We start from the raw sequence: 15260 nt of genomic DNA, 5'->3' as shown, positions 1-15260 counted from the left end.
TTGGGTCAGCCAGAGCTCTCTTATCTGGGAGAACCGGGTTTGATTCCCCACTCCTCCACTTCCAGCTGCTGGAATGGCCTTGGGTCAGCCAGAGCTCTCTTATCTGGGAGAACCGGGTTTGATTCCCCACTCTTCCACTTGCAGCTGCTGGAATGGCCTTGGGTCAGCCAGAGCTCTCTTGTCTGGGAGAACCGGGTTTGATTCCCCACTCCTCCACTTCCAGCTGCTGGAATGGCCTTGGGTCAGCCAGAGCTCTCTTATCTGGGAGAACCGGGTTTGATTCCCCACTCCTCCACTTGTAGCTGCTGGAATGGCCTTGGGTCAGCCAGAGCTCTCTTATCTGGGAGAACCGGGTTTGATTCCCCACTCCTCCACTTGCACCTGCTGGGATGGCCTTGGGTCAGCCACAGCTCTCGCAGAGCTGTCCTTGAAAGGGCAGCTTCTGGGAGTGCTCTCTCAGCCCCACACACCTCACAGGGTGTCTGTTGTGGGGGGAGAAGATATGTAAGCCACTTTGAGTCTCTGATTCAGGGAGAAGGGCGGGGTATAAATCTGCAATCTTCTTCTTATCTGGGAGAACTGGGTTTGATTCCCCACAATGGCCTTGGGACAGCCAGAGCTATCGCAGGAGTTGTCCTTGAAAGGGCAGCTGCTGTGAGAGCCTTCTCAGCCCCACCCACCTCACAGGGTGTCTGTTGTGGGGGGAGAAGATATAGGAGATTGTAAGCCGCTCTGAGACACTGATTCAGAGAGAAGGGCGGAGTATAAATCTGCAGTCTTCTTCTTATCTGGGAGAACCGGGTTTGATTCCCCGCAATGGCCTTGGGACAGCCAGAGCTATCGCAGGAGTTGTCCTTGAAAGGGCAGCTGCTGTGAGAGCCCTCTCAGCCCCACCCATCAGAGAGTCTCTGATTCAGAGAGAAGAGCGGAGTATAAATCTGCAGTCTTCTTCTTCTTCTTCTAAGTTCTGCTCATGATGACTTGAGTTTGATTCTGGTGGAAGCTGGGTTCAAGTAGCTGGCTCAAAGTTGAATCAGCTTTCCATCCTTCCGAGGTCGGTCGAATGAGTACCCAGATTGCTGGGGGGGAGTGTAGAGGACTGTGGAAGGCAATGGCAAACCACCCTGTAAAAAGTCTTCCATGAAAACGTTGTGATGTGACGTCACCCTGGAGTCAGAAACGACTGGTGCTTGCACAGGGGACGACCTTTACCTTTTTAAATTTTATCCTGTACTCTACTAGATGACCAAGGGATCTGAGCAGGGTCTACTCTGGTTAGTGCTTGGCAGGGGCCAGCTCAGATCCCCGAGCAACTGGCTGTCATCTGCTTCCTTCTCCCTCTCTCTTGCTTCCTTCTGCATCATAGCTTGCTTTGCCAGGCTTGCTCAATCCAGAGCAAAACCTCTCTTTTTTTCCATTGGCTGAGACTCCTCCTTTGGGGAGGAAGGGGGGAGAGGGGGAGCTTGCTTTTCCAGGTTCTCTCAGTCGCACAGTAGAGCTACAGAGTCAAGCCTCTCTTCCTTCTATTGACTGAGGCTCCTCCCCCTCCTGTTCCCCTGGGGAAGGAAGGAAAGAGCCAGAGCTTCCTTTGCCCAGTTCCCTGGATCCTAGGGGAGAGATACAAAGAAAGCACCTTTAAGATCAATGAGTGCTAATGTTTTAAATATGTTTTGTTTTAAGCTTTTTTTAAAAACAAACAAACGTTGTGTTTGTCTGTGTCCTTTATAAAGTTTATATCTCTGCTAAAAAAAAAAAAAGTAAAGGTAGTCCCCGGTGCAAGCACCAGTCGTTTCCGACTCTGGAGTGACGTCACATCACAATATTTTCACGGCAGACTTTTTACGAGGTGGTTTGCCCTTGCCTTCCCCAGTCGTCTACACTCCCCCCCCCCCCCCACAGCAAGCTGGGTGCTCATTTGACCGACCTCGGAAGGATGGAAGGCTGAACATATGAAGCTGCCTTATACTGAATCAGACCCTCAGTCCATCAAAGCCAGTCTTCTCTATTCAGACTGGTAATGGCTCCCCAGGGTCTCAAGCTGAAGTTTTTCACGCTTACTTGCCTGGACCTTTTTTAGTTGGAGATGCCGGGGATTGAACCTGGGACCTTCTGCTTACCAAGCAGGTGCTCTACCACTGAGCCTCTGTCCCTCCCCAATGAGTCAGCCCTGAGCCAGCTACCTGAACCAGCTTCCGCTGGGATCGAACTCTGGCCATGAGCAGAGAGTTCGGACTGCAGTGCTGCAGCTTTACCACTCTGCGCCACGGGGCTCCTATCTCTGCTACCTAATCTTAAATAGGTACACATGTGGCCCAGCCCGACAAGGTCTCATTTATCTCAGATCTGGCCCGCATAGCAAATACGTTTGACACCCCTGCCCTAACGGGTCGCCATTCGTCGTCTGCAACTTGTTGGCACTGTCCATCATTTAAGCCATTGCTTTTCCTGACCTGGGTGGCCCAGGCTTTCCAGAACTTGTCACATCTCAGGAGCTAAGCTGGGTTGGCCCTGGCTACTATTTGGAAGAAAGACCATCATGAAAGGCCAGTGGTACCCTGCAGATGTAGACAGTGACTCACCACCTCTGAACTTTTATTGTCTTGAATACGGTACAGGGTTGCCATAGCCACCTGCAGCTTGACCGCCACCGATTGATGCTGTATGGATTTACGCAGTGCCAGTCTTGCCCCCCCTCCACACCACCAAAAAAAAAAAAATCTGGGGCTAGGATGAACACAGAGAAAGGAGGAAGTGATGGTTCGGCTCTTTTTGTACAGGTTGTGAGTACGAAGGGCTGCAGTACCAAGAGGGAGAAGTCTTTGTGGCTGTGTCCAACCCCTGTATGAATTGCTCCTGTCTGGTGAGTGCAGAGAGGCTGGCTTCTTCCCACAAAGGAAGTCGCGGGTTCAGCATTCGCACAGTGCCAGGACTTTGCATCGTGGTGGGTAGTGGTGGAGTGACTCACCAGCTTTGGCTGAGATAGATTTCAGTCCAGTAGCATCTTAGAGAGCAACAAGGTTTTTTTTGGGGGGATGAGCTTTTGAGAGTCAAAGTTTCCTTCATAAGAACGTAAGAGGAGCCATGTTGGATCAGGCCATCCAGTCCAACATTCTGTGTCACATAAGAACATAAGAGAAGCCAAGTTGGATCAGGCCAGTGGCCCATCCAGTCCAACACTATGAGTCACATAAGAACATAAGAGAAGCCATGTTGGATCAGGCCAATGGCCCATCCAGTCCAACACTATGAGTCACATAAGAACATAAGAGTAGCCATGTTGGATCAGGCCAATGGCCCATCCGGTCCAACACTCTGTTTCTCATAAGAACATAAGAGGAGCCATGTTGGATCAGACCAAAGGCCCATCCAGTCCAACACAGTTTCACATAAGAACAGAAGAGAAGCCATGTTGGATCAGGCCAATGGCCCATCCAGTCCAACACTCTGTGTCACATAAGAACATAAGAGGAGCCATGTTGGATCAGGCCAATGACCCATCCAGTCCAACACTCTGTGTCACATAAGAACATAAGAGGAGCCATGTTGGATCAGGCCAATGGCCCATCCAGTCCAGCACTCTGTGTCACATAAGAGAAGCCATGTTGGATCAGGTAAGTGGCCCATCCAGTCCAACACTCTGTGTCACATAAGAGAAGCCATGTTGGATCAGGCCAATGGCCCATCCAGTGCAGCACTCTGTGTCACATAAGAACATAAGAGAAGCCCTGTTGGATCAGGCCAATGGCCCATCCACTCCAGCACTCTGTGTCACATAAGAACATAAGAGAAGCCATGTTGGATCAGGCCAATGGCCCATCCAGTCCAACACTCTGTGTCACATAAGAACATAAGAGGAGCCATGTTGGATCAGGCCAATGGCCCATCCAGTCCAACACTCTGTATCACACAGTGGCTACAAAATAAACAGGTGCCATCAGGGGGTCCATCAGTGGGGCCAGGACTTTAGAAGCCCTCCCATTGTTGCCCTCTCCCAAACACCAAGAATGCAGAGCATCACTGCCCCAGACATAAGAACATAAGGGAAGTCAAATTGGATCGAGCCAGTGGCTCACCCAGTCCAACAGATGTGAACAGAGCAGAAATGGAGGTTTTTGTTCTTGCCAGAAGGCGGGAGAGTTGTTGTAAAGAATACTTCAGGGGTGGCAAATGATAGCTCTCCAGATGGTTTTTCTTGCCTACAACTCCCATCAGCCCCAGCCAGCATGGCCAATGGCTGGGGCTGATGGGAGTTGTAGGCAAAAAAAAAGCATTTGGAGAGCTACCGTCGGCCACCCCTGCTCTATGTCACACAGGGGCCAAAACCCAGGTGCCATCAGGAGGTCCACCAGCAGGGGGAGAGCTCCAGAAGACCTCCCACTGTGCCCCCCCGCCAAGCACCAAGAAGACAGAGCACCCCTGCCCCAGACAGAGAGTTCCATCAATACCCTGTGGCTAAGAGCCACAGATGGACCTCTGCTCCATATGTTGATCCAATCCCCTCTTGAAGCTGGCTATGCTTGTAGATTTGCCTCCTTTACAAGTATTCCAGGGGTGGCCAACAGTAGTTCTCCAGATGTTTTTTGCCTACAACTCCTATCAGCCCCAGCCATTGACCATGCTGGCTGGGGCTGATGGAAGTTGTAGGCAAGAAAAACCATCTGGAGAGCTACCGTTGGCCACCCCTGAAGTATTCTTTACAACAACTCTCCCGCCTTCTGACAAGGACAAAAACCTCCACTTCTGCTCTGTTCACATCTGAATAGACTCTTGGAAGCTTATCCCCTAAGGTGCTACTGGTCTTGGAAAGTGCTGGGCGTGTCATAGATGTCTTGACGTCAGAAAGAACTCCTACCCACCTGCTACTGTTGTCCCCTACAGAGGAGTCTGATCCGATGCCACCCGATCCGGTGCCCGCCGAGCCGCTGCTCCAAACCCATCCCCCGGCCCGGCCAGTGCTGCCCCATCTGCCCAGGTGAGGAATGGAGAAGACATCGAGAGCTTTGGCCAGAACCCCAGGAAGGGGGCAGATTTCAGCCAGGTCTGAGCCGTAAAAGCCATGCCCGGGTCTCAGGTGTCATTCAACCCCTGAAGCAGCCCAATTGGGATCAAGAGATACAGGGGGTTTTTTTCAAGCTATCTATGCTATTATACTTTGAACAGCCTGCATCCAAAACTTTCAACTGCAATTTTTTTGCCCCGGAAGTTGGAGATTCAGCCCTCCTTATACACTTACACCTTTTTGTGCCCCCCTTAGCTTGTGAGCTGGACGGACGTCCTCTGGAACCCGGGCAGAAGCGCCTCTCAGCAGATGACTGCCGGCAGTGCTCCTGCTCTGTAAGTCCTGGGTGCAAATGTGCCCTGCCCTGTGACTCTTCAGCCTGGCGAGAAGGGCTGCGGAAGGCATCTCTTTCTCTCTTGACGTCTCCCGCATCCATTCAACGTTCCGTCTGTTTCTAGGAGGGGGAGTTGGTGTGCGTCCCTGCTCAGCAGTGCCCCAAGACTTGCACCCACGGTGCACCGCCCGCTGTTGGCTCCTGCTGCCCGGATTGTGCCCGCTGCCTTTTCCAAGGAACGCTCGTGCCCAGCGGAGGGGAATTCACCGGCCGTGACCTCTGTGAGCGCTGCGTTTGCGAGGTGGGTGGCTGGAGAGGGTGGGGCTCAGACACCGGTAGGATCGGTCAAACCTCCACGTAGAGCCTGGGGATCTCTGAGAAGGACAATTGAGGCCAGCAGTGTCAAACTCATTGGTTATGAGGGCTGGATGAGACATAAACATAACCTTTTCGGGCCGGGCCATGAACGTCATAAAATACAAGGCAAGGTAGGGGAGATAGAAACTTGATAAAGGACAGAAACACGCACTCAGCCTAACCCACTTTACTGACTTGTTGAGCCTCAACCAACAGAAGAAAGAGAGGCTTGGCTCAGTAGCTCCGCTGTGCGATTGAGAGAGCCTGGCAAAGCTAGCTTTCCTTCCCCCACTTCCTCCCCAAGGAAGTTGCTCCTGTGCGATTGAGCAAGCCTGGCAAATCAAAGCTGCGATGCAGAAGGAAGCAAGAGAGAGGGAGAAGGAAGCAGACGACAGCCAGTTGCTCGGGGGGCCTCATAGGAGCCCCCTTGGACCACATGTTTGACACTTCTGACTTAGGCAGAGAGGTAACCAAGATCACTTCCGGTGAAGAATATACCTGCTTTGGAGGGTAGGATCTACAGTATTATATCCCAGTGTGGTATATTGATCGTCAGTGTTCCCTCTAAGCTGTTATTTATTTAATTTATTTATTTTATTACATTTGTATCCTGCCCTCCACTGACAGGATCAGGGAGGCTAACAACAGTTAAAACAACATAGCATGAAGGGGAAGGGAAAGGAAAGGTCCCCTGTGCAAGCACCAGTCGTTTCCGACTCTGGGGTGACGTTGCTTTCACAACGTTTTCACGGCAGACTTTTTACGGGGTGGTTTGCCATTGCCTTCTCCAGTCATCTACACTTTCCCCCCAGCAAGCTGGGGACTCATATTACTGACCTCAGAAGGATGGAAGGCGGAGTCAACCTCAAGCCGGCTACTTGAAAACCCAGCTTCCGCCGGGATCGAACTCAGGTCATGAGCAGAGCTTAGGACTGCAGCTTTAACACTCTGCGCCACAGGGCTCCTCATAGCACAAAATGAAGCCACAATACAATAATTGAAACAATTCATACGATGTCATACATTTCAAAACATTGCGCTCAGTTTCCATATCATTCCCTAGGATCCAAATGGGGTAGTTACTGGGATGAGTTCAGATACCAATGCTGTGGGATGGCAGGATGGTGGATGTTAGTGTGAGCTAGCTCCCAGTTTTTTAGCCTCTGGCTCACACATTTTTGTCTGAGCTCAGGATAAAGGGCCCCAGAGCAAACGCATTTGTGCACTCGCTTTAATGCCAGTAGCCCACAAAGCAGAATTTTTGATCACAAGACTCCACAGCTTAGATATATGTATATACATAATGGAACAGTCTGCACCCCACCTGATAGCTGCACATAAGAAGAGAACAGAAGCCATCTTGGGTCAGGCCAATGGCCCATCCAGTCCAACACTCTGTGTCACATAAGAGAAGCCATGTTGGATCAGGCCAATGGCCCATCCAGCCCAACATTTTGTGTCAAATAAGAACATAAGAAGAGCCATGTTAGATCAGGCCAATGGCCCCTCCACTCCAACACTCTGTGTCACAGAAGAACATAAGAGAAGCCATCTTGGATCAAGCCAATGGCCCATCCAGTCCAACACTCTGTGTCACATAAGAACATAAGAGAAGCCATGTTGGATCAGGCCAATGGCCCATCCAGTCCAGCACTTTGTGTCACAGAAGAACATAAGAGAAGCCATGTTGGATCAGTCCAATGGCCCATCCAATCTAACACTCTGTGTCACATAAGAACATAAGAGAAGCCCTGTTGGATCAGGCCAAAGGCCCATCCAGTCCAGCACTCTGTGTCACATAAGAACATAAGAGAAGTCATGTTGGATCAGGCCAATGACCCATCCAGTCCAGCACTCTGTGTCACATAAGAGAAGCCATGTTGGATCAGGCCAATGGCCCCTCCAGTCCAACACTCTGTATCACATAAGAGAAGCCATGTTGGATCAGGCCAATGGCCCATCCAGTCCAGCACTTTGTGTCACAGAACATAAGAGAAGCCATGTTGGATCAGTCCAATGGCCCATCAAATCTAACACTCTGTGTCACATAAGAACATAAGAGAAGCCATGTTGGATCAGGCCAGTGGCCCATCCAGTCCAGCACTCTGTGTCACATAAGAACATAAGAGAAGTCATGTTGGATCAGGCCAATGACCCATCCAGTCCAGCACTCTGTGTCACATAAGAGAAGCCATGTTGGATCAGGCCAATGGCCCCTCCAGTCCAACACTCTGTATCACATAAGAGAAGCCATGTTGGATCAGGCCAATGGCCCATCCAGTCCAACACTCTGTATCACATAAGAGAAGCCATGTTGGATCAGGCCAATGGCCCATCCAGTCCAACACGCTGGGTCACGTAAGAACATAAGAGAAGCCATGTTGGATCAGGACCTCTGCTCATCAGTGTGATTTAGTTTGGTCCTATAGGGTGGGGCCCTTGTTTTAGTTTCCAGTTTTGTATGTTAGCTGAAATTGCTGGTTGTTTGAGTTGTCTCCTTGCAAATAAATGATTGATGGTTTGAGCCAGCTTGTCTCTGCTGAAAGGGCCCGAGGACTCTAACTTGGGAGCCCACAGCCAAAGGGGGACAATTACATCTCCCAAGGCCCCTCCCCTCCCCAAACCCTCCCACCCCCAGCCTCCACCTCCCAAATGTCCAGGAATTTCCCAACCCAGAGTTACCAACTCTAGATGCTGACCACCAGGTTTCCTCAAGCCAGTGCTCTGGGAAGATTCAGCAGCTGTATTCTGTTCAAGCTCAGGATTTGGCAAGGCCAGAGAGACGGGTTAGCTGAACATGAGTCAGCAGTGTGATGCGGTGGCTAAAATGGCAAATGCAATTTTGGGCTGTATCAACAGAAGTATAGTGTACAGGTCACGTGATGTGATGGTATCGCTTTACTCTTCTCTGGTAAGTCCTCACCTTGAGTATTGTGTTCAGTTTTGGGCATCACATTTTAAGAAGGATCTAGACAAGCTGGAATGGGTCCAGAGGAGGGTGACGAAGATGGTGAGGGGTCTGGAGACCAAGTCCTATGAGGAAAGGTTGAAGGAGCTGGGGATGTTTAGCCTGGAGAGGAGGCGGCTGAGAGGTGATAGGATCACCATCTTCTAGTTCTTGCAGGGTTGTCTTATAGAGGATGGTGTGGAATTGTTTTCTGTGGCCCCAGAAGGTAGGACCAGAATCAATGGGTTGAAATTAAATCAAAAGTGTTTCCGGCTCTACATTAGGAAGAATTTCCTGACCATTAGAGTGATTCCTCAGTGGAACAGGCTTCCTCCTTGGGAGGTGGTGGGCTCTCCTTCCTTGGAGGTTTTTAAACAGAGGCTGGATGGTCATCTGACAGCAATGAAGATCCTGTGAATTTAGGGGGAGGTATTTGTGAGTTTCCTGCACTGTGCAGGGGGTTGGACTAGATGACCCTGGAGGTCCCTTCCAACTCTATGATTCTATGATTCTTCAGGAGGTGGTGGGCTCTCCTTTCTTGGAGGTTTTCAACAGAGGCTAGATGGCCATCTGACAGCAATGAGGATCCTGTGAATTTCGGGGGAGGGGTTTGTGAGTTTAGAGGGGTTCCTCAGTGGAACAGGCTTCCTCCTCGGGAGGTGGTGGGCTCTCCTTCCTTGGAGGTTTTTCAACAGAGGCTAGGTGGCCCTCTGACAGCAATGAGGATCCTGTGAATTTAGGGGGAGGGGTTTGTGAGTTTAGAGCGGTTCCTCAGTGGAACAGGCTTCCTCCTGGGGAGGTGGTGGGCTCTCCTTCCTTGGAGGTTTTTCAACAGAGGCTAGATGGCCATCTGACAGCAATGAAGATCTTGTGAATTTAGGGGGAGGTGTTTGTGAGTTTCCTGCGTTGTGCCGGGGGTTGGACTAGATGACCCTAGAGGTCCCTTCCAACTCTGTGATTCTATGAACTTCCGACATGCGGCTTGGCTCAATGGCTTGAGTCGCTTGGAGCAGTCAAGCCCTGCTGGAGGCCTGTTCTCTGCTTAGAGGTTGCCCTTTTGCTCTAAGACAGGAGTGAACATTGGAGAAGCCTTTTGCCTCATAAGGCCTCTCCAATGAGATCCATGAGATCTCGGAATAGCGGAACAGCTTTGTCTTTCTAGGAATTTCAGCTCTTCGGTTCAAATCTTATTTTTCAAACGCTGTATTTTGTAAATGGTTGCGTCCAAATCTGCCTTGGGTCCCAGTAAGAAAGGGGGATTTTCTATGCAAAGAGATAAAGCAATCTTTCCTGTTTCCCTTCTCCAGGGTGGGAACGTTGTTTGCTCTCCGGTCACCTGCCCAAAGCTGGACTGTACAATCACAGAGGAAGTGGCTGGCCAGTGTTGCCCCCGCTGCCCAGGTGAGAACATCCACCACCCCCACTCCGATTTAGGCCTTTCCCACCCAAGCCCATCTTGAGCCTCTCTTAAGAACATAAGAGCACAGGAGAAACCATGTTGGGTCAGGCCAATGGCCCCTCCAGTCCAACACTCTGTGTCACAAAAGAACAGAAGAGAAGCCATGTTGAGTCAGCCCAATGGCCCATCCAGTCCAACACTCTGTGTCGCATAAGAACATAAGAGAAGCCCTGTTGGATCAGGCCAATGGCCCATCCAGTCCAACACTCTGTGTCACATAAGAACATAAGAGAAGCCCTGTTGGATCAGGCCAGTGGCCCATCCAGTCCAACACTCTGTGTCATAAGAACATAAGAGAAGCCCTGTTGGATCAGGCCAATGGCCCATCCAGTCCAACACTCTGTGTCACACAGTGGCCAAAAAACCCAAGTGTCATCAGGAGGTCCGTCAGTGGGGCCAGGACACTAGGAGACCTACCACTGTGCCCCGCAAGCACCAAGAATACAGAGCATCACTGCCCCAGATAGAAGAACAAAAGAGAAGCCGTGTTGGATCAGGCCAATGGCCCATCCAGTCCAACACTTTGAGTCACACAGTGGCCAAAACACACAGGTACCATCAGGAGGTCCATCAGTGGGGCCAGGACACTAGAGCCCTCCCACTGCCCCCCCAAAGCACCAAGAATAGAGAACATCACTGCCCCAGACAGAGTTCCAACAATACGCTGTGTCTAAGAGCCACTGATGGACCTCTGCTCCAGATGTTTATCCAATCCCCTCTCAAAGCTCTCTATACTTGCAGCCGCCGCCACCTCCTGTGACAGTGAATTCCATGTATTAATTACCCTTTGGGTGAAGAAATGCCTCCTTTTATCTGTTCTAACCCGACTGCTCAGCAATTTCATGGAGTGCCCACAAGTTCTTGTATTGTGAGAAAGGGAGAAAAGTGTTTCTTTCTCTACCTTCTCTATCCCGTGCATCATCATGTAAAGCTCTATCATGTCACCCCTCAGCCGACGTTCCTCCAAACTAAAGAGCCCCTTCTATTCAGTATGCAGCAACAATCCCCCGATGGCCATCTTCTAGGGTTCCCAACCTCCAGTCGGGGCCTGGGGATTGCCTGGAATTACAACTGGTTTCAAGGTGACCCAGATCAGTTCCCTGGGAGGAAATGGCTGCTTTGGAGGGTGGACTCTGGGACATTATATTTTGCTGAAGTCCTTCCCCAAAACCTCACTGTCCCCAGGCTATACCCCCAAACCTCTAGGGATTTCCCAACCGTGAGTTGGCAGCCCAATGCTATATTGTAAGCCACCTTGATTTCTGCAAGACAGCGGAAAGGCAGCTAATAAAAGTTTTAAAGGAAAAAGAGTCGGTGTTTATACCCCACTTTTCTCTACCCTAAGGAGTCTCAGAGTGGCTCACAATGCACCTCCCCTCGAAACTTGGAGAGTCTTTTGGAGGAGAGGCATCAGATGCTATGCTGAAAATTTGGTGCCTCTTCCTCAAAAAACAGCCCCCCCCCCGATATCCACGGATCAATTCTCCATTATACCCTATGGGAATGTCTCCACAGGGAATAATGGAGTGCCCAGCAGACATTTCCCTCCCCCCTCCCCTTTCTGATGACCCTAAGGCACGGACTCACTTCATGGCTCTCCAGGGTCTCGGGCGGAGGTCTTTCCCATCCCCTCCAGCCTGTCCTTTGTAGCTGGAAATGCCGGGGATTGAACCTGAGCCACGGCCCTTCCTGAGCTCCCAGGTTTGTGAGCTCCTAGCCCAAAATCTGCCTTTATGTTCTGCCCCTCCCCAGGGCACCATCCCAGCTCAGTCCCTGGACGGTAATCGATATTCCTTTGTAGGGTTGCCCCAATCCCCAGGTTGGGGGCAGGGGATCCCCCAGTTTGGAGGCCCTCCCCCCTTTAAGGTCATCAGAAAGTGGGGGGGGGGGGAGTGTCTGCTGGACTCTCCAATATTCCCTATGAAGATTGATTCCCATACGGTATCATGGAGAACTGATACGCGGGGATTTGCAGGGCTTTTTTAAAAGATAGAAGTGCCAAATTTTCAGCATAGCAAATCTGGTACTTCTCCTCAAAAAAGCTGCAAAACATTCGGACCAGGGGGTCCAATTCCATGAGCCCCCAAAGAAGGTGCCCCTATCCATTATTTCCAGTGGAGAAAAGGCATTTAAAAATGAGTGTGGTCCCTTTAAATGTGATGGCCAGAACTCCCTTTGGAGTTCAATTATGCTTGTCCACCTTGCTCCTGGCTCCACCCCAAAAGTCTCCTGGCTCCATCCCAAAAATCTCCTGGCTCCACCCCCCAAAGTCTCCTGGCTCCCCCCAATGTCTCCTGGCTCCACCACAAAAATCTCCAGGCTCCACCCCCCCAAGTCTCCTGGCTCCCCCCCCCCCCAAAGTCCCCCTGGCTCCCCCCCCAAAGTCTCCTGGCTCCACCACAAAAATCTCCTGGCTCCACCCCCCAAAGTCTCCTGACTCCACCCCAAAGTCTCCTGGCTCCCCCCCCAAAGTCTCCTGGCTCCACCCCAAAGTCTCCTGCTCCACCCCCAAAGTCTCCTGGCTCCACCACAAAAATCTCCAGGCTCCACCCCCCAAGTCTCCTGGCCCCCCCCCCAAAGTCTCCTGGCTCCACCACAAAAATCTCCTGGCTCCACCCCCCAAAGTCTCCTGGCTCCCCCCCACAAAGGCTCCCCCCCCAAAGGCTCCACCACCAAAGTCTCCTGACTCCACCCCAAAGTCTCCTGGCTCCTCCCAAAGTCTCCTGGCTCCCCCCAAAGTCTCTGGCTCCACCCCCAAAGTCTCCTGGCTTCCCCCCCCAAAGTATCCTGGCTCCACCCCCCAAAGTCTCCTGACTCCACCCCAAAGTCTCCTGGCTCCCCCCCAAAGTCTCCTGGCTCCACCCCCAAAGTCTCCTGGCTCCACCACAAAAATCTCCAGGCTCCACCCCCCAAGTCTCCTGGCTCCCCCCCCCAAAGTCCCCTGGCTCCCCCCCCAAAGTCTCCTGGCTCCACCACAAAAATCTCCTGGCTCCCCCCCCAAAGGCTCCCCCCCCAAAGGCTCCACCACCAAAGTCTCCTGACTCCACCCCAAAGTCTCCTGGCTCCTCCCAAAGTCTCCTGGCTCCTCCCAAAGTCTCCTGGCTCCCCCCCAAAGTCTCCTGGCTCCACCCCCAAAGTCTCCTGGCTTCCCCCCCAAAGTCTCCTGGCTCCACCCCCAAAGTCTCCTGGCTCCACCCCAAAGTCCTCAGATATTCTTGAATTGGACTTGGCAACGCTATTCCTTTGCCTCCTCATATGCAACAGGTTGTGTGGATGGGACCAGCCGCTACGAGCACGGCGAGGAGTGGACGCCCCCTGCAGACCCGTGCCTGAAGTGCAGGTGCCTGGTAAGGCCAGAAGGGGGCGCTGGTGGGGGCAGTTGCTCCCTGGGTCACATGACCACCGGCTTCGGCCTCTCTCTCTCTCTCACTTGTTTGTTCTTGTGGCTGAAACGCAGGGCTTTTCTTGAGCAGGAGCACACAAGAATGCCGTTCTGGCTGGCTTGACACCAGGGGGTGTGGAATTCATTTGCATCTTTGCTCTGTAGCTCCTGTGCAATTGAGCAAGCCTTGCAAAGCAAGCTGTAATACAGAAGGAAGCAAGAGAGAGGGAGAAGGAAGCAGATGACAGCCAGTTCCTCGGGGGACTGTTAGGAGCCCTCTGGGGGCCTGGTTCGGCCCCTGGGGCAGATGTTTGACATCCCTGGGCTAAAGCCTCTCCCCTGGAAGAAAATCCTTGCAGAGTAACGACTGCAGCACAAGTGATTTAAAAAGAAAATGGCAGCTTCCACTAACGACAGGAAGGAGAGCGCAGCCTACAACAGGACCTCTATGGAGGAATTCTTTCAAGCAACTTTGCAAACGTCTCTTCAGGCCATGGAGATGTCTCTATTAGATAAACTTTCTGCACAAATGGCTGGGTTATTAAAACACATTAATGATCAGCTACAACTGGTGCTTGCACAGGGGACCTTTCCTTTGAAGAGCCCCGTGGCGCAGAGGGTTAAAGCTGCAGTCCTGCAGTCCTAAGCTTTGCTCTCAACCTGAGTTCGATCCCAGTGGAAGCTGGGTTCAGGTAGCTGGCTCAAGGTTGACTCAGCCTTCCATCCTTCCGAGGTCGGTAAAATGAGTACCCAGCTTGCTGGGGGGAAAGTGTAAAAAGACTGGGGAAGGCAATGGCAAACCACCCTGTAAAAAGTCTGCCGTGAAAACGTGAAAGCGTGAAAGCAACGTCACCCCAGAGTCAGAAACGACTGGTGCTTGCACAGGGGACCTTTCCTTTTCTTCTAATTGAAGACAGGGAAACTGTCAGAACTGATTTCAATGAAGAATATCTGATACCTGATTTATAAGTATAAAGGGGGGGGGAATGGGGCTGGGGGAGGGGGGGTTACGTTCTTTTTTCCTTGCCTTCTTTGCTGTGTTAATAGTGTTATAACTGCTGTTTTATTTTGTTGGTGAGAGTAGGTATAAGTGCGGAACTTAAGTGAAACTTAGTATAAGAACTTACCAGTTAAGATTCCAATAACAGGAATTAGGTAGATATGTTTGAAGTTAAATTTAGTAGTATAGACTTAAGAGTTTAACATTGGGTATTTGGTGATCTTAATACTTATAGGATACGATAGCACATTTCTAGAATGTTGTGACTAGATTATTAGCATATTTAGAGTGTTTAACTTGCAAAATGAATCCTTTAAAAGTTATGGCTTATCATGTACGTGGCTTAAACAACAAAAATAAAACAAAAAAGTGCACTCTCAGATTTTTTTTTTTAAAAAAAGCCCTATGTGAAACAGTGGTGACATCATAGGGTGTGGCCTAAGATGCAAATGAGTTCCTGCTGGGCTTTTTCTACCCCAAAAGGCCCTGCTGAACTTCATAGTCCAGCTGAAAATGGGAACTATTGCTTATTTATTTTTTAAATTGGATTTCTATCCCGCCCTCCCCGCCGAAGCAGACTCAGGGCGGCTCACAACAGTAAAAACATATACTAATATTAAACAATAACTAATTAAAACCTTAAGGGAAAAGGAAAGGTCCCCTGTGCAAGCACCAGTTGTTTCTGACTCTGGGGTGACGTTGCTTTCACAACGTTTTCACAGCAGACTTTTTATGGGGTGGTTTGCCATTGCCTTGCCCAGTCCTCTACACTTTCCCCCCAG

The 15260-nt window shown here is 50.9% G+C and overlaps 1 protein-coding gene across 1 annotated transcript in view; it reads left to right on the top strand.

Annotated features, from left to right (window-relative positions):
* Positions 1-15260, top strand: part of KCP (kielin cysteine rich BMP regulator) — a 152762-nt gene that overhangs the window by 16407 nt on the left and 121095 nt on the right. Inside the window, exons 6-11 of the mRNA XM_060244477.1 lie at positions 2778-2860; positions 4879-4972; positions 5255-5334; positions 5458-5634; positions 9945-10038; positions 13361-13443. Coding sequence (XP_060100460.1) covers positions 2778-2860; positions 4879-4972; positions 5255-5334; positions 5458-5634; positions 9945-10038; positions 13361-13443 — 611 coding nt within the window. The remainder of the gene's footprint in view (positions 1-2777; positions 2861-4878; positions 4973-5254; positions 5335-5457; positions 5635-9944; positions 10039-13360; positions 13444-15260) is intronic.

This window comes from Heteronotia binoei, chromosome 8, assembly GCF_032191835.1.
Source record: "Heteronotia binoei isolate CCM8104 ecotype False Entrance Well chromosome 8, APGP_CSIRO_Hbin_v1, whole genome shotgun sequence".
NCBI classification, from domain to species: domain Eukaryota; kingdom Metazoa; phylum Chordata; class Lepidosauria; order Squamata; family Gekkonidae; genus Heteronotia; species Heteronotia binoei.
This window is presented reverse-complemented; position numbering and strand designations above follow the sequence as displayed.